The sequence below is a fragment of the Gopherus evgoodei genome, chromosome 9, assembly GCF_007399415.2.
Source record: "Gopherus evgoodei ecotype Sinaloan lineage chromosome 9, rGopEvg1_v1.p, whole genome shotgun sequence".
In the NCBI taxonomy this organism is placed as follows: domain Eukaryota; kingdom Metazoa; phylum Chordata; order Testudines; family Testudinidae; genus Gopherus; species Gopherus evgoodei.
In genome coordinates, this window is record NC_044330.1 from 104,233,163 (window position 1) to 104,252,534 (window position 19,372).

Below are 19,372 nucleotides of genomic sequence, written 5' to 3' on the forward strand. Positions count from 1 at the left end.
TAACATATCCAGGTGGCTTAATATTTTATAATCTACATTTTCAGAGCCAGAGATTTTGAGAGTGATGGTCATGTGAAATAGTGTTAACAAAGGTAAATTTTTAAGTTGCTAAGGCTACCAGACTATGGCTGACTGACTGATCATAATAACTACATGACAACACAAGGAGATTCTAACTTTATGTTATCATATATTGACTGCACTGGCCAGGAGCCCAGTGAGCATTAACAACAATTGGATCTTCTAGAACTTCTCAGTGTATCTGACAAGCTCATCACACAAACTCATTTATTTACTCTCTCCCATTTCAGCAGAAGAACAAATGTCATAATCAAGCATCTAAAAGGAGTTAAATTATAAGGCAGAGCTTGTCATTTGCTCACAGACATAGCATTAATCCAGTTGCTGTATACACCACAGATTTGTATAAACAACATTCATCTTCCATCAAAGAGATGATCAGTTTCTTTGGATTTTCTATAGGCCAGCTGTAGGGGAATACATTTTACAAGAAATCCAGTGTGTATATGTAACTTTTGATTAAAACAATGGGAAAGAAAGCACACTTTATTTTCTTCAGAGTAATGGTCGATTTAAAGAAAACTCCCTTACACAAGTTCCTTCAGAATATACCAGAAGAGCTGTTAAAAGATAATCTTAGAGGTTCAATCAGCCTGAAACAGTTACAAGTATAGATCTACTTAACTGAAATAAAACTGAGCAGCTGGCTTCCCCACCATGTTTCAAATACAGTACACATAAATGTCAGTGGATCAAATCATATCCCCATCTGGGATTTGGCTTTTTTACAAGAGGGACTTGAAATGAAACATCAAATCCAGCCAAGCCTTCTCTCCAAGGCTGGCAGCTCCCTAGGCTCCTTCTCAAAAACTGCTTGTCCCATAACCTAGATCCTCATTATAAAGCACTTCTACATCCTTTGTATGAGTATCAACAGACATGCAACAACAAGTCAGCAAACCTCACTTATCATTTTCCTGCCAGAAAAGGTGTGTTCTTAACTCAAGTGAGCTAACTCTAGTTAACAAGCCTACTTAACTAACTCAGGATAAAATCCTTGTAAAGACAAGCCAGTTTGTAGTTTGCAAATGAATTAGGAGGTCAAGTTAAAGACAAGCACCCTCACTAAATTTCCCTGAGTCTAGTATTTTCTTTTATAGAGTCCCATTTATTTACAAGGAATGTACAAAGTCTTGCTTCACCAAACGCAGGAAGCACCAAAAACAAGGGATAGTGACTTTGCTTAGGGTACGTCTACACTACAGCTGTGGAAAATCTGCTTTACAAGAGGAGGCTCAAAGAGTTTGGCTTGTTTAACCTAACCAAATAAAGGTTGAAAGAAGATAGGATTGCTCTCTGTAAACACATCAATGGGATAAACACCAGGGAGAGAGAGGAGTTATTGAAGTTAAGGGTCAATGTTGGCACAGGATCAGCTGGATATAAACTGGACATTAATAAGTTTAGGCTTGAAACGAGACAATGGTTTCTAACCATCAGAGGAGTGTAGTTTTGGAATAGCCTCTAGTAGAGTAGTGGGGGCAAAAAATCTAACTTGTTTCAAGACTGAGCTTGATAAGTTTATGGAGGGAATGGTATGATGAGGTTGCCTATAAAGGCATATGGCCCATCTGTGACTGGTATTAGCAAATATCTCCAGCTGCTGGAGATGGGACTGTAGTTGGGGAGGACTGAGTTACTACAGAGAATTCTTTCCAGGCATGTGGCTATGCAGGGGGAGGGGTTTCACTCACATGCTCAGGATCTAATTGATTGCTATATTTGGAGTCAGAAAGGAATTTCTTCCAGGTCAGACTGGCAGAAACCCAGGGTTTGGTTTGTTTTTTTTTGCCTTTCTCTGCATCGTGGGATATGGGTCACTTGCTGGTTTGAACTAGCATAAATGGTGGATTCTCTGTAATGTGAAGTCTTTAAATTGATATTTGTAACTCAGCCAGAGGTTATGGGCCTATTACGGGAGTGGGTGGGTGAAGTCATATGGCAGGAGTGGGCAAACTACGGCCCGCGGGCCACATCCGGCCTGCCAGCTGTTTTAAGCCAGCCCTTGAGCTCCTGCTGGGGAGTGGAATATGGGGTTTATCCTGCTCTGGTGCTCCAGCTGGGGCACAGGCTCGGGGGTCGCTCCACACGGCTCCCAGAAGCAGCCGCATGGCCCTGCTCCGGTGCTCCAGCCAGGGTGCAGAGTCAGGGGCAGCTCCTTGAGGCTCCAGGAAGCCATGGCATAGCCTCCCTCTGGCGCTCCAGCCGGGGCACAGGGTTGGGGTTGGCTGCATGCGAGTCCTTGAAGCCACGGCATGTCCCCCCTCTGGTGCTCCAGCCAAGGAGCAGGGTCAGCTGCCACTCCACATGGCTCCCGGAAGTTGCCACATGGCCCACCTCTAGCTCCTATGTGCTCCAATGACCCCGCTCCAATGGCCCCCTCCAGCACTCCAATGGGAGCTGGAAAGATAGTGCCTGTGGACAGGGCAGGGTGCAGAACTGCCTGGCCACGCCTCTGCACAGGAGCCAGAGAAGGGACATGCCGCTGCTTCCAGGAGCTGCTTGAGGTAAGCGCCGCTCGGAACCTGCACCCCTGAGCCTCTCCCCATGCCCCAACTTCTTGCCCCAGCCCTGATCCCCCTTCCGTCCTCTGAACCCCTCGATCCCAGCCCGGAGCACCCTCCTTCACCCCAAACCCCTCCTCCCCAGCCCCACCCCAGAGCCCATACCCCCAGCCAAAGCCTGCATGCCTTCCCGGACCTCAACCCTCTGCCCCAGCCTTGATCCCCCTCCCGCCCTCCGAACCCCTCGGAGGGGTCTTTTGTAGATCTTGTATGACCTACAAAATAAAAAGTAGTCATATAAAAAATGGAAACTAGGTCAGATTACAAAGGATGAATATAGGCAAACAACACAGGAATGCAGGGGCAAGATTAGAAAGGCAAAGGCACAAAATGAGCTCAAACTAGCTATGGGAATAAAGGGAAACAAGAAGATTTTTTATCAATACATTAGAAACAAGAGGAAGACCAAGGACAGGGTAGGCCCATTGCTCAGTGAGGAGGGAAAAACAGTAACAGGAAACTTGGAAATGGAAGAGATGCTTAATGACTTCTTTGTTTCGGTCTTCACTGAGAAGTCTGAAGGAATGTCTAACATAGTGAATGCTTATGGGAAGGAGGTAGGTTTAGAAGATAAAATAAAAAAAGAGCAAGTTAAAAATCACTTAGAAAAGTTAGATGCCTGCAAGTCACCAGGGCCTGATGAAATGCATACTAGAATACTCAAGGAGTTAATAGAGGAGGTATCTGAGCCTCTAGCTATTATCTTTGGAAAGTCATGGGAGACGGGAGAGATTTCAGAAGACTGGAAAAGGGCAAATATAGTGCCCATCTATAAAAAGGGAAATAAAAACAACCCAGGAAACTACAGACCAGTTAGTTTAACTCTGTGCCAGGGAAGATAATGGAGCAAGTAATTAAAGAAATCATCTGCAAACACTTGGAAGGTGGTAAGGTGATAGGGAATAGCCAGCATGGATTTGTAAAGAACAAATCGTGTCAAACCAATCTGATAGCTTTCTTTGATAGGATAACGAGTCTTGTGGATAAGGGAGAAGCGGTGGATGTGGTATACCTAGACTTTAGTAAAGCATTTGATACGGTCTCACATGATATCCTTATCGATAAACTAGGCAAATACAATTTAGATGGGGCTACTATAAGGTGTGCATAACTGGCTGGATAACTGTACTCAGAGAGTAGTTATTAATGGCTCCCAATCCTGCTGGAAAGGTATAACAAGTGGGGTTCCGCAGGGATCTGTTTTGGGACCGGATCTGTTCAATATCTTCATCAATGACTTACATGTTGGCATAGAAAGTACGCTTATTAAGTTTGCAGACGATACCAAACTGGGAGGGATTGCAACTGCTTTGGAGGACAGGGTCAAAATTCAAAATGATCTGGACAAATTGGAGAAATGGTCTGAGGTAAACCGGATGAAGTTCAATAAAGACAAATGCAAGGTGCTCCACTTAGGAAGGAACAATCAGTTTCACACATACAGAATGGGAAGAGACTGTCTAGGAAGGAGTATGGCAGAAAGAGACCTAGGGATCATAGTGGACCACAAGCTAAATATGAGTCAACAGTGTGATACTGTTGCAAAAAAAGCAAACGTGATTCTGGGATGCATTAACAGGAGTGTTGTAAACAAGACACGAGAAGTCATTCTTCCGCTCTACTCTGCGCTGGTTAGGCCTCAACTGGAGTATTGTGTCCAGTTCTGGGCACCGCATTTCAAGAAAGATGTGGAGAAATTGGAGAGGGTCCAGAGAAGAGCAACAAGAATGATTAAAGGTCTTGAGAACATGACCTATGAAGGAAGGCTGAAAGAATTGGGTTTATTTAGTTTGGAAAAGAGAAGACTGAGAGGGGACATGATAGCAGTTTTCAGGTATCTAAAAGGGTGTCATCAGGAGGAGAGAGAAAACTTGTTCACCTTAGCCTCTAATCATAGAACAAGAAGCAATGGGCTTAAAATGCAGCATGGGAGATTAGGTTGGACATTAGGAAAAAGTTCCTAACTGTCAGGGTAGTTAAACCCTGGAATAAATTGCCTAGGGAGGTTGTGGAATCTCCATCGCTGGAGATATTTAAGAGTAGGTTCGATAAATGTCTATCAGGGATGGTCTAGACAGTATTTGGTCCTGCCATGAGGGCAGGGGACTGGACTTGATGACCTCTCAAGGTCCCTTCCGGTCCTAGAGTCTATGAGCCTATGAGTCCCAGCTCAGAACACCCTCCTACACCCCAAACTCCGCATTCTCAGCCCCACCCCAGAGCCTGCACCCCACTCCCCCGGACCAGCCCAGAGCCCCCTCCTGCATCCTAACCTCCTCATTGCTAAAATGATCAGCAATTAACTAATTTAAACCTAACAATATTTAACAAAATTGTTTGAGTTAACAATCCAGTGAAATTAATTGGGTGGTTCTTACTTCTCCAAGCTATCTATGGCCTCAAAAGGACACCATTGCATCATTTTATGGGTGGTACATATTGTTAGGATTATGTTCACAAACATAAGGGCTGGGAAAATTATTTAATTAACGCTTAGATTCTGGAGACCATATCTGCAGTAAGGGATGGATTCCACCGCTGTGAATTTGTGGAATACACAGGGCCCTGTGTTTAAAAGTACTAAGAAAATGGTTTTATTGTCCTCATTGTAAGGTATATATTTTAGACAGATTATTATGACAGCAACATTGATGTAAAAAATTAAAATCAGACCCAAAGTGTCTCAAGTTAAGCATCCAAATGTCAGTGGACACCTCTGAAATTTTTGGTCTAAGCACCTTGACCAAGGTCACAGATCTGGGACTAGAATCCCTAGGGCAGATCCTCAATTGGTGTAAATGATCATAGCTCCATGCTATGATCACTTTCACCAGTTGAAGATCTGCTCCCACATGTCCTAACTCTCAGTCCTGCACACTAACCCTAAGAGTTACTGTATACTAGTACAGGACTAGACCCTTCACCCACACAAAAGGGCCATGTCCAGCAGGTAGAGCAATGGAGTCCCATTTATTTTCTAGGCTTTCCCATAGACTTGCCAAGTGTCCTTGTATAGGGCACTTAAATTCTGTGCCTCAGTTTCCCCACTTCTGGTACGGATGTAATACTTAACTTATAGGAATGCTCTGGGCCAAAATTCATTGGGCCAGATTCTCAGCTGCTGTAGCCCCACTGACTTCAGTGTAGTTGTGCATTTGACAGCAGTTGAGGATCTAGTTCTGTAATATTGTTCTCTGCTACCACCTAGATCTTCAATTAGTATAAACTGTCATACCTCCAGCTGCAGATATTTCCCCTGGATTGGACAGTGGTAGGTGCTTCAGAAGTGCCTTGATTGGTGCAAGTGCTGTAAGAGTGTGAAGTATATCACTGAAGATTTGAGTTCTAAAGCCATTTAATATTCAGCAGCTATGTAATTCAGCAACACGGGATCCTCTTGGAGAATCAGAGCTGTTGAGCTGTGGTTTTAACCTCACTGTATCTTTTCCTTCTGTTTACACTAAACCTAGAAAGAATGTATTATACCTTTATTTATTCACCTTAACGTCATGGAGTATTTTCATAACATTTTAAACACTTTCTGGCACAGGTCTTTACTTTTGTAGTTAGTATGTAAAATGTATGGGTTTCATAACTGTAGCACTGGACTTTCTAATGTGTTGCACCAATACTATTGTATAGCTTTATATTTTACTGTGAAATACAATGCTGTTGTTTCCAATCTTTGTCCGAAACATTTCCCCACTTTGAAGGGCACTTGAGCAGAATGGCAAAAAGCTAAAAATAAGGGGCAGCCTTCAATCTTCTGTTTATGTAGAAAGATTCAGAAGTGGATATCATCAAGAACTACTGTCTGGCAAGCAGCCAGTCCTTTGATAAAAGGTGCATCTAAAGTGATTTTAGTCATCTCTGATAAAACTCCATAAACAGCAAAATAACAGTCTGTGGGCTAAATCTCACTGATATTTACACGCAGTATCATATACATCATGTCAAATAATTCAGTGAGTTCTCCAACATACTATAAGAACATTATAGTTTAGGCAGCCCAGTAGACAAAGGATTAAAAAAAAAAAGTAATTTCAATGCAAATAAACTGTGAAATACATATGAAAGACAATGTACTAGTTACAAATGACATTTATAAGCCTACTTCTAGCAATAAAGATCATGCTAAAAATATGGCATTTGGGACTCTGACAATATTCAAGCTCAATATACTCTAGCCTGAGGCCTGTAAGGAACGTTAGGATACTAAAGGCCTATATAGTAAGACTATAAATAAGGTTTTCAAAAGTGAAGCATTTTGAATAAATGTTAACATTAATTTTTCAATTGTTAAACCAATACTAATAAAGGATTGATAGTGGTTTAAAGAGTGGAGGGCAGATCTTCAGCTGGTATAAACTGTCACAGCTCTGCTGACTTCAGCAGAGTAGCTGCCCCTCTCCGGCACGGCCACAGAAAGACTTCAGATTATTAAGCTAAGCAAAATTTGGGGCATTTGGCATTAAAATATTTACTCTCTGTCATGGGGCACATCAATCACTGCCAGACTGGCACTTTCTCCTGTTCACTCTGGGAATTAGCTCAAGATTGACACCCACATGTGCAGTCTGCACATTATCACTTCTTCTCTGCAGTCTGCCTGCAGCCCCTCTCACAGCATCCTCTTCGTGACTCAGCCCTCCAGCCATGTCCCTATCAATGTTCCCCTGACCGGGGGAGTTTAGCTCCTAGTCCAGCCACTTCCCCAGTAACAAGTGTAGTCAATTATCTTGCCACTTCCCCAGTGGTGAGTAGGGGGGGACCCAGGCCCACCCACTATTCCAAGTCCCAGACCAGGTACTCTCCAAATCACAGTCACTCACTGCATTCCTTTGCTTCTGCTATCACTGCATTTCCCTCGGCCACTTCCCTATGGGCACAGCACCCTCCTCAGTCCAAGCAGACCATCCGGAGCTCCTTCTCTTCTCCCCAGGTTCCTGCCTATCCAAGATGCGACAGGGCTGCAGCTTACTCCAGACACAATCCTCCCTCCTCAACCTCCAAGCAGCTACTGAGCCTGCTGTGTCCTGAGGCTCTTTGGAAGATACAGGAATTGAGATAGCTGACATGAGAGGTCAGGGCTATGATAATAGTGCCAACATGAGAGGAAAGAACAGAGGAGTGCAGACACGGATCTGAGAGTTAAACCCTCGAGCTCGTTTTGTCCCATGCAGTTCTCAGTCATTGAACTTGGTGGTCAGTGATGCAGCATCAGCTTCTTGTGAGGCTGCTCAATTTTTTAATGTAATTCAAAGCATCTCTGTATTTTTCTCTGCATCAACTCATCGATGGCAAATTTTGAAGCAACATCTGGGAACATCCTCTCTGACACTGAAACCACTGAGTGCCACACGATGGGAAAGTCGAGTGGAGGCGATAAAGCCTATCAAACACCAAATTGGGAAGATAGATGATGCCATAGTTGCCATTATGGAGGATAATGCTATGACAGGAACTGTTCAGGGGAGAACAGTGGCAGAGGGAAATGGAATCACCAGAAACATACATAACTTCAAATTTCTGTGTGGCTTAGTGTTGTGGCATGACATACTGTTTGAAATAAATGTTGTAAGCAAGAGACTCCAAGGTATTGACCTTGATATATCTGGAGCAATGGAACAACTGGACAAAGCAGTCATACCTACTATATTAACAGTCAGATGAGGATTTCAAAACGTTCTGAAGAATGCACAGAAGTTGGCAGAGGAACTTCAAACAATCTATTTTCCCACCCATTCAAAAATACAAGAGTCTACAATACCGCAGAAGAAGAAGAAGATGACATTTTGATTGTGAGGCACAAGATAATCCCATAAGAGACCCCAAACAACAATTCAAAGTTGAATAATTTAACCAGGTGCTAGATTGTGCAATACAGTCAGTTGAAGAATGTTTCATGCAGCTCAAGGAACACAGCAGTATATTTGGGATGTTGTATGATATTCCAAAACTCCTCATTGTACCTGAAGAAGACCTACACCAGCAATACAGGGCACTAGAGACAGTGTTGACATATGATGATATCTGTGATATTGATGCGAGTGATTTAGGTGATGAACTGAAAGCCCTTTCAAGATACATTTCAGCAGGATCAACTCCAAAGGCTGTTCTGGAATATATGTGCACAAATAAGATGACCACCCTCTTTCCAAATGCTTTTTTGCTCTGTGCATACTTGTAACACTTCCTGTAACAGTTGCCAGTGGAGAACGCAGCTTCTCCAAGCTGAAGTTAATAAAAATACATCTATGCTCCACAATGACACAGGAGAGGCTGGTAGGCCTTGCAACCATCTCAACAGAGCATGAGCTGGCCAAGACTGTGGATCTTCAGCAGGAAGCAGTTAAAATCTTTGCAACCAAGAAGGCTGGAAAGCACCACTTTGATAATTTAAACAGATAAAAATGCCAGTGTTTACTATGCAGACAAGAAAAATAAAATTTGCTGTTCAGGCATTTGAAAGCCAAGTGTTACTTAAAATTTTTGAACAAGGCATTTTAAGCTGTTAGTTCTCCTTTATTGGGGTAGGTAGCAGAGCAGTACCATGAGAGGAGACGAACAGGAAGAAGGCAGAATTGAGACCTTTCAAAGTTTTGGCCCAAGCAAGGGAGTATGGGGGCGTCATTTGAGCTCCCTGCCTCAGGTGCCAAAATGTTGTGGGCCAGCCCTGGACGTGGGACAGAGTACAGAAGCCCATGGAACATATCTACATTCACTCCGCAGTCTCCCTCCCACTTCCAAGATACCAACCCATCTCCAACTTGACTATTCAGGACAGCCACCAGAATCTACATGATTAAATGCCACTTTCCTGGACCAGGTTTTTGATTCTCTCAATCTGCTGGACAGCAGGGTTCTTCCCAGCCTGCTTTGGAAGTCTGGGAAAACCACTCAGCCCCCATTTACAAAGACATAGCGTCTACCCTTAGAATGAGTTGCTTCTATATTTTTACAATTTATTTATTTTAACTAATTATTCTAGTACTTAAACTAGGGAATGTTTCTGCTAATTTACTTAAGGTGGCTTTCTGCACCCTCTCTAAGCTATTCATCCAAGGTACAAAACTGTGTTGAAACTTTGGGAGTTGAATGGACAATTCCAGTAGAGATTTAATTTCCATTAAATTCCTCAGTCAAAATGTACTCTTAGAACAGAGAAACAGGCAAAACCTGGCCAATACCTTTGAAATGGGTTATTTTTAAATGTATCCCCCCATATAAATATCAATCATGGAACAGAAGCCCAATAGCCTTTAAAATCACTCATCTCCACACATAGTCGGGGGAGGGGGGGTTCTTCTCAACCATGTGCTTTAGGTTCTTGATTAATATGAATCGTGTAAACAAAACTTAGTTTTAGTGCTTATCTCTGCAGCAGACTAGAAGCAGTCTGTCAATCAGCTTCTGAGTTCTCCCCCTTTGAAGGACGGTCAATAGAACACAGCCTTCAAGAGATTCTCGCAGGTATCACTGGTGATAACTTCCATACAAAGAGGACAGAAGTTACAAAATTAGAGAGAGTAGAGTGAAAAAGAACTTAATTGGTTGATGTAAGAAGGCATTTGTCTCCACAATCAAGGTCTGCCTCTACCGATGATAGGACACACAAAATGGCAAGAATTCTGCAGTCCCCGCAAACAATCCCATTCCCCACTAGGAAACAAACCTACTTATCACAAAATAATAAGTGTTGGAGATGCATAATATAAAGTACTTCACACTTTATTATAATGTGCATTATTATACATTCCAGCTACATACTTTGGGTTGCAGATATACTTGAGAAACAAAGGTCAGAGTTAAAGGAAGTATTTTTTCACACAATGCACAGTCAACCTGTGGAACTCCTTGCCAGAGGATGTTGTGAAGACCAAGACTATAACAGGGTTCAAAAAATAATTAGATAAGTTTATGGAGGATAGGTCCATCAATGGCTATTACTCAGGATGGACAGGGATGGTGTCCCCAGCCTCTGTTTGCCAGAAGCTGGGAATGGGGAACAAGGGATGGATCACTTGAAGATTACCTGCTCTGTTCATTCCCTTTGGGGCATGCGGCTTTGGCCAGTGTCAGAAGACAGGATACTGGGCTAGATGGACCTTTGGTCTGACCCAGCATGGCCGTTCTTATGTTCTAACTTTTGGGGTGTTACAATATTTAAACAAGTAATACTTATTGCTTGGTTGAAGGTTTAAATTAGCTGAGTTCAAATTACATACCACTTGCTTGACTGATATAAGTTACATTTATAACTAGACAAAGCATGACACTTTTCAGGGAGAGTAAATATATTTAGATTTATAGAAACTCCTAGCCAAAACAGGTAAAATGCTATAATAAATTAGATTTTAGATGTAGCAATACCTCAATATTTGACATTCTAAAAACACATAAGGCAACAATTAGTTAATAGTCATTTCATCATTTGGAGTGAATAGACCTGCATGATTCATTTATTTACCCAATTAAAATTCAAGAAAAATGTTACAATGAAGAGGTAAGAAACTATAGGAATTATCCTACACCATTCTAGATTTCTACACTTCTGCTCTCAGGATAGTTTCTGGAATTTAGTTTTTTCAGTTTTTGAGAGGAATCGTTTTGAACTAAAATTAAAATGAGAATTTAAGCCACTGTGTATAACATATACATCAATAATCAATTTATTAATAATACTGTATTAAATAAATCATTTATATTCATACCTTCAGTAGAGAAAGACCGTAGTTATAACACACAGACTGTTTAGAAAAAAATCACTAGCTCCTCTCACATGCAGGCGCACTATTTAATAATTACACGTTTAGTAGTAATATTATTTCAAATTAAGGTATAGATTTACAACCTTCTCCAAAAATCAACACATAATTTTAACATGAATTTCCAAGAGATTTTAAAGAGAAAAATCTTTGTTACAACAGTTATGAGCAACAATATAAACTGCAAACTAAATGCTACAGCAACAGCAACATGATTTTTAGCAAACTGTAAGAAAGTAAAATCTGGGTACAGCAGAATTTAAAGGTTCTAGTGGGATTATGCTTCAGAGCTGTGTAGACAGTACACCCTGCTGGGTAATCAAAGGACCTGCATGTGGTATTGTCTAAACTAAAGGATTGGTACTGTGGCAATGGATACACCCGTTCAGACATGAACTATCACAAGCAGACCAAACAGAAAGAAAATCAGAGATACAAGTCAAGACTATTATATTACGTTATTTCTTTTAGCATTTAAGATGACTGGAACATGTCAGAATTTGTTTATTCAGCATATGTCAATTCATACATCTAAAGAGTGAGGGATATAGAACCCGACATTCAAATTAAGTATCAAAGCCATGATTTAACTCAATACAAACTAGTGTTTCCTCTCTACAAAGCCGTTCTCCAGGGGAAAGGAGATGCATATTACTGCAGGAAGGGTATAATGGAGGTCAGTGGCATGAAGACTCACAGGGACACTCTTGTCAAAGAATCAACCTACAATTTCACTCAAACAAAACTCTGAAGAAAGCTATTTTAAAACTAGATAGTGTTTTACTGTCTCACTTGACTGCCTTAAAACTTAACAATAAAAGTCCAACATTAAACCAAGAAGCATTTGAAAAGTACAGTCAAGTACAACTGCAAATATAGTTACTAGGGCTTTTTGACTGCAACTAGCAAGGATTCTCTCTCCTTGCTTTATTTTAAAGAAAATCTACTCTCAGATTGTCAAATATATTAGATAATGGTTGGGCTGAAAAATGTTTCCTAAGTATTTCCAAAGCCTTAACATTCTTAGCATGCAAAAGCTTTTCATCACTCAGCTCACTTTTAACATCCTCCAGTTCTTTTTGTATGTTTCTTATTTTTAAATCATAATGCAGTTTCACCTTTTCTATGCAGGCCTTATATCCAAGATCATGTTGCTGTTTTAACTTCTTAACTTCTTGTTGTAAATCCTTGTTCTTTAGATCCAAACTCTGAATCTCTTTTCTTGCCTGAAGCAGCTCTTGATTTAAGCTTCTTATGTTTGCTGATTTTTCATGTAAATGTTGTTTTAAGGTTTGAAGCTCAAAATCTTTTTTTAAGCTGTCCTTTTGAATCTGCTGTAATTGGGTATTTTTGCAGCGAACCTCTTTTTTGGAGTTTAGAAGTTCTTGTTCAGCATTTTCAAAGTCCACTTGTATTTTTTTGCATTTAGCTTTCAGTTCCACTAACTCTGCATTCAAGGTGGACAGCTGAAGTTTCAGAGAAACTCCTTCCACATGGTTCTTGTGCATTTCTTGTCGCAAATCTGCTAATTCCTTTGCATTCCAGATACAATGACCCTCTGTTTTCTTTAAGCTTTCTTCAGTCCCAACATCTAAATTACCAGCTCCACAGCAGGCAGAATCCCCTTCTCTTTCCTTCTTTGAAATGTTTATCTTTGCACTTACTATGTTTGGTTCATATTCTCGTACAATGAGTTTGGAAAAACATTCTTTCCTTTTGAGCCTTTTTTCTTCTTGAAAATTTTTAATTGCTCTATTGTAGATTTCTTCCACTCTCTTTGCTCTCGCTAAAGCCAATTTTTCAAACATCAGCGATTCAGGCTGATAGACTTGACTAAAAAAATCTTGTGCACTAAAATGAGGAGAAAATAACTTCTCCACCCAATGTTTACCTTTGTTCTCCATTTCTAAGGTTTCCATTGCCTGTTAGCAGAAAAATAAAATCAATAGCCGAAGGAACACATTTAAACTTTGATGTGAAGTTTCATCTGAAAGAAACTAAAATTATTAATAATTATAATTTGTAAAAATTTAGAGGGCAAGCTTCAGGTACCTTTAGCACCTTATTCACGACTTCAGTGGGCCTACTTGTGGAGTAAGGTGCTTTTCAACATGAATAAGGGTATCAGAAACTGGTCCAAAGTTACTAGTGTCAGAACATACTAACTATATGGAAGCCCTGCTCTGTTTTAACTGTCTATATGAAATTAAACTACTGGTAGATTGCTTTGAGGAAACAGTTTAGAGATTGATCCTGTTAAAGAAAAGCTTATACTGTTCTTATATGGGGCAAATCCTAGTTTTTAAACCAGGTAAATTTTCTATTGCCTGTAATAAGAGATTTGCCTGAATGTGGATTGAAGGATATGGATATTTTCTTTGTAAATTTTTTTTTAAAACTCTATCACTAAAACTCTTTAAAGGTGCTTATTCAGTTAACATCTAGACAAGGATCTGAATATGTGACACACCACAGTATGTAAATGTTAAGTGTTTAAAAATTGTGGAGATGTCAGTGCTTATTAAAATAAATTACTGAAAAACTACACATAATATGGAGAGACTATACATAAGACTTCCTCCTGTAACTCTGACAATTGCCCTGCAAAATTTCTGATATTCCAGTCCTCATCCTCTCTGAGCACAGACTATCAATTGTGTAGCAATGGTTAGTTTTGCTATGAAAATCAATGTTTTAGGACAACAATAAGATTCCCAAATACTTTTCACTAGAGATTAAATCAGAATTTGACTCAACATCGCCAGAGGTGAAAGATTTATGGATTAATCCACTGTGCTATTTACTCCATGTTTCCCTGCACTATCATCACTGAACTAAGAAGATGAGTCAAGGGTTACGCATGGTGCTAGGAATATTTAAGACAGTTACCATTTTTATTTGGATTTACATTTAAATCCAAGAACAATAACATGACGCAAAATATATTGAAAAGAGGTTACGTCAGTTAGCTTCTCTAATGATTTGACTGTTTAAAAATATTGAAGAGTTTTATAAAACCAAGAAGGAATATAAATTTAATACGGACAAGCTACGTCTCAGGCACAAGGGATAATTTGTGAAGTAAGAGGGGTAATAATGATACTAGAATAGTAAAAGTACTAATATTTCACTGATTCAAATTCAGAACAGCTCAGCGATGACTGAAAGATCCCCCTAATTCAAAGTGTCTCATGTCTCAAGGATTTTCTCATGGAGTCACACTGAATATGACAATAAGGTACTGAATACATAATAAATTGAAGCTTACTTACTACATGAAGGCTGTATTCTGCACTTTGTACAACCTCCCACTGACATTAGGCCGCGATGTGCCATAGATTGAGGCAAGTATGAAGTTGTAATTTTTTATCTTGGCTCAAGATCCATAACATGGAATCAGGCCCTCTCCAAATAAGTATGACATTCATGATCTAATGGCTATTTGATGACCTATGTGAAATGAGCTTGGTGGCCTCCGTCTAGTTCCTTGTGGACAGATGTCCATGTCACAGCGAGATGATCGCTACAGCTGTTGCCAGTGACTAAAATAACCTGGAGAGAGGGGACAGGGATTGACACAAAGAGGCCAGCAACTTTATAATCATAGAGCCAGTTACCCTCTCATTTAAGGTTGTCCCTTATCAGTTTGAGGTACAGTGGCAGGGCAGTTTGGGTAGACTTACTATCCATTCTGTAGATAGAAGTCATCAATCTCTAGGATTGGCAGCATGGGAAATGGGCGACAGGGAATGGACCACTTGATTACCTGTTCTGTTCATTCCCTCTAGAGCACCTGGCATTGGCCACTGTCGGAAGACAGGATAGGGGGCTATATAGATCTTTGGTCTGACCCAGTATGTCCATTCTTATGTTCTTATGTAATGAATGCTGGGGGACATAAACCTGTTTTGGATAATTGGGAATTTCAGATCTTTGAAACAATACTGTATCCTACACTGAGGATGAAGAATTTCATGCATATTTGTGTGATATTTTAAATCTCTCTTTTTTTAACTCCTGTGTTAAATCGTCCCATGTTTAGCACCACTGAGAATCAATGCAGCACACGCCTGAAGAGTAATTATTATTTACAAACTGAATGAGTGCGTAGGCCAGATGCGGGGAGGAACGACAAAGGGGACACAAAATAATATTGTTGGACTCGATGCAGTGATTTTTGAAATTGGGGAAAAAACTGGGTAAGCCATACAGATGTACTGAAGCTGCAGACAAAGGTAAATCACAGGCCATCATTAAGGCCCCAATGCTCCAAACTGCTCCATTCATGCACATATGAAGCCCCTTTGAAGTCAATAGAAGTCTGCTCATGTGGCTGCTCAGAGGATCAGGTCATATTTAGCAAGGGATCATGAGAACCAGGACTTCGGAGCGGATCCCAGAGCTGGAACGTGGAGCAGCTCCAGAGCAGTGGAGCTGCAGGTTTTTGCCTGGAGCTGGAGCAGAGCAGGAGCACAGCTCCAAAACCCTGATGATAATCATATAAACTATGAAGAAAGAGAAAGTGGGGAGTTTTACCTGGAGCTGAGAGAGGTGAATTTTCCTGGCATTCCTTTCTCCAACAATATAGGAATCTTTAGGACAGAGACCCATATTAGCAGTTTTTGAGAAGCCAGAGGGCTCAGGCATTCCAGTCCATTTTAAAACTAAACTGAGTTTGCACAGCCATAATGTTTGCTCATATTTTTATTCCCTTTAAAAGATAAACAGAAACTGTTTGTTGAAGAGGTTCAGTGGGGGAACAAATGCCTCCTGCAGGTAACTGGGTCTGTCCTCACCCTGTGGTTACCCATCATGAGTTTGAGGGTGATAAATGACCCAAGTTCAGGGGATACCCAATGTCACTGCAGCCCCATCCAGCATCAAAGGCTGTAACCACAGCAGGACAGGGGGACTACTGCTGCAGAAGGGCTACCCAGCACCCCACATGACTAGGACTCAGAGTTAACAGAGCCATAATAATGGTAGGAACATCAAAGGTACAGAGTGCTACCCAGTGCCCCAAGCTGTAGGAGAAGCTAACTTGATAAGATTGAGGCATCCTCCAGCACCCTAGGCTATAAAGGAGGGGGCACCCAGCACCCTAGGCTGCAACTTCTTGCAGGGGGACCCAAGGCTGTAACCCCTTAGAATGGGGGCACCCAGCACTCCAGGCTGTAACACCTTAGGGTGGGGGCACCCAGCAACCCAAGCTGTGTAATTCCTTAGGGTGGAGGCACCCAGCACCTCAGGCGGTATAACACCTTGGAAGGGACCCGATCACCCCAAGCTGTAACCCTTTAGGGTGTGGGCACCCAGCACCCCAGGGGGCTGTGTAACTCCTTAGGGTGCAGGCACCTCAGGCTGTAACCCCTTAGGGTGGAGGGACCCAGTACCCCAGGCTGTATAACACCTTGGAAGGGACCTGAGCACCCCAAGCTGTAACCCTTTAGGGTGTGGGTACCCAGCACCCCAGCGGGCTGTGTAACTCCTTAGGGTGCAGGCACCCCAGGCTGTAACCCCTTAGGGTGGAGGGACCCAGTACCCCAGGCTGTATAACACCTTGGAAGGGACCCGAGCACCCCAGGCTGTAACCCCTTAGAGTGCGGGCACCCAGCACCCCAGGGGGCTGTGTAACTCCTTAGGGTGGGGACACCCAGCACCCCAGGCTGTAACCCCTTAGAGTGCGGGCACCCAGCACCCCAGGGGACTGTGTAACTCCTTAGGGTGGGGACACCCAGCACCCCAGGCTGTAACCCCTTAGGGTGCGGGCACCCAGCACCCCAGGGGGCTGTGTAACTCCTTAGGGTGGGGACACCCAGCACCCCAGGCTGTAACCCCTTAGGGTGGGGACACCCAGCACCCCAGGGGGCTGTGTAACTCCTTAGGGTGCGGGCACCCAGCACCCCAGGGGGCTGTGTAACCCCTTAGGGTGCGGGCACCCAGCGCTGAGCGGACACCGGCACTGTTGCGCGCGCACTGTGGGGCTCTGCCCACGCCAGGCACCGCCGGCAGCTGCGGGTAGCGGCAGCGCCAGCCCAGCCCTACCTGGTGCCGGAGGGCGGACTCCTTCCCGCGGGGCAGCAGCGGCGGCTGGTGCGAGCCAAGCGGCCCCGCGCGAGTCCCCCTGGCAACGCGGCCTAGAAAAGCGGGGCCGCCAGGCCTCGGCTCGCGGCCGGCTCCGCCCCGGGGGGCGGGCAGGGGAAGCGGCTCCCCTCACACTAACCGGGGCAGGGACATGGCGGGCGTGCCCCGGGCCGGGCCGGAGAGGAGGGGCTGCCGCCCCGGGACCCTCGTCCGGCCCCCGTCCGTGCCCAGAGGGGCCCCGAGTGCAGGCACCGGCTGCCCCGCTGTTCCCTCACGTGCAGGATCCCGGGCCTAGCCAGGGGCCTGGCCACCGTGGGGGAGGTGTGAAGCCAGCGGCTGGGGCCTGGGCAGAGGAGAAACCCAGCGCTTGTTTCTAGCCTCCCACCAAGGGCTCCGCACCCAGAAGACAAAGAACCCAACAGGGCGCTTTTTTTTTTTTTTTTTAATTAACCTCCTCATCCTTTCCCAGGGGTCTGGCGCTGCCTCCCCGGCTCCCCTCATGACTTCTGAATGCTCGGGGCTGGCGCGTTGCTGCAGGGGGTGATGCCGACGGCTCCAAGCAACGCTCCAGGGCACGTGGACTGACGCCTTTGTGTGGAATTGGGGGCCCACGAGTGACGACAGGCACAGCCTGTGCTGAGCAGCGGGTTGAACTAGATCAGTGGCTCTCAAACTTTTTTACTGGTGCCCCCTTTCACATAGCAAGCCTCTGAGTGTGACCCCCCCTTATAAATTAAAAACACTTTTTTATGTATTTAACACCATTATACATGGTGGCGGCAAAGCAGGATTTGAGGTGGAGGTTGACAGCTTGCAACCCCCCATGTAATAACCTCATGACCCCCTGAGGGGTCCCGACCCCCCAGTTTGAGAACCCCTGAGATCTCTTCCAACCCTAATCTATAAAGTTGTCCAGGGCCCTGTTTACAGAGAAATGCAGCCACACTACTGCCATGCTCAGACAGCTCAACTGGCTCCCACGTTCATTTGAAGATTAGTAAGTAATAGCCGTTTCCTAAAAATTTCTACATGGATTTGCTCAGCCCTTCTCATCTACTCATCTCATCTACTCATCAGGTCCTGGTAATCTCGGTTCCACCTCACTAGGTTCTGTTTGAACTGGAGAGGCCTCCTCTTTTACAGCCTTCTTGTACCTTGGCCTCAGTGATTCTCCATCTTATTTCCAAGAACCCATTTTTTTCCTGTCATTTCTAATTTCCCTTTCACTCTGCTTATTTAGCTCTGCAAGCAGTTTTTTGAAACATACAGTACAAGACAGTGTAACACAATATCCAGATTGAATATTAAGCCGTGTCTACACGAGGTCTCAACCATCAGTGGCCATCCACTGAGGTAGCTTCCCCAGTGCAAATTCCAGTGTAAGCAGAGAAGACTGCTATAAATCATGATTTGCATCAGTGCATTTTAGCCCAGTTTCAAACAGAAATAAACAGCATTGATGCAAATTGCTTTTAGCAGTTTATCTTGTTTACACAAGGGGTGCAACTATACTGGTGGCTGGGCACTGATGGTTATAACAGGGACAAACTCCCAGTAGAATTCTTGTACCATCTTGGTGCCCTATCCACACATCTACATATGGAACTTCTCACTTCTATATTTTCTACAATCCATTTAGTGTAAACAACTTTGTGAAATCAGAAAACATCACTATCTTGCTGTTCACATTCTCCTCCAAATATATGTAAACAGCACCAGCCCCAATACCAATGGAGGCAAAGCGATTACTCTCCATTGTGAGGAGCAGCCATTCTGTATGACTGTTTCCTATCACTAACCAGCTTTTTGATCCACGACAATACTTTGCCCTTTACTTTGTCATCAGTTTATCTTCTCTAAATCTTTTATGAGAGC

General features: G+C 43.2%; 1 protein-coding gene across 6 annotated transcripts; it reads right to left on the bottom strand.

Moving 5' to 3' along the window:
- Positions 1-10,717: 10,717 nt before the first annotated feature.
- On the bottom strand, positions 10,718-17,588 carry CCDC160 (coiled-coil domain containing 160). 6 transcript variants are annotated; one of them, XM_030576035.1, is made up of 3 exons: positions 17,459-17,587; positions 15,950-16,005; positions 10,718-13,335 (listed from the first exon to the last, which is right to left on the bottom strand). In XM_030576035.1, exon 3 carries the CDS (start codon positions 13,330-13,332, stop codon positions 12,346-12,348), a length of 987 nt encoding a protein of 328 aa, XP_030431895.1. In that variant the 5' UTR covers positions 13,333-13,335; positions 15,950-16,005; positions 17,459-17,587; the 3' UTR covers positions 10,718-12,345. The 6 variants fall into 6 exon arrangements, with proteins under 6 accessions (XP_030431895.1, XP_030431894.1, XP_030431892.1 ...); XM_030576034.1 differs by having other exon boundaries at positions 10,718-13,410; XM_030576032.1 differs by having other exon boundaries at positions 15,950-16,124.
- Between the last annotated feature and the right edge of the window lie 1,784 nt (positions 17,589-19,372).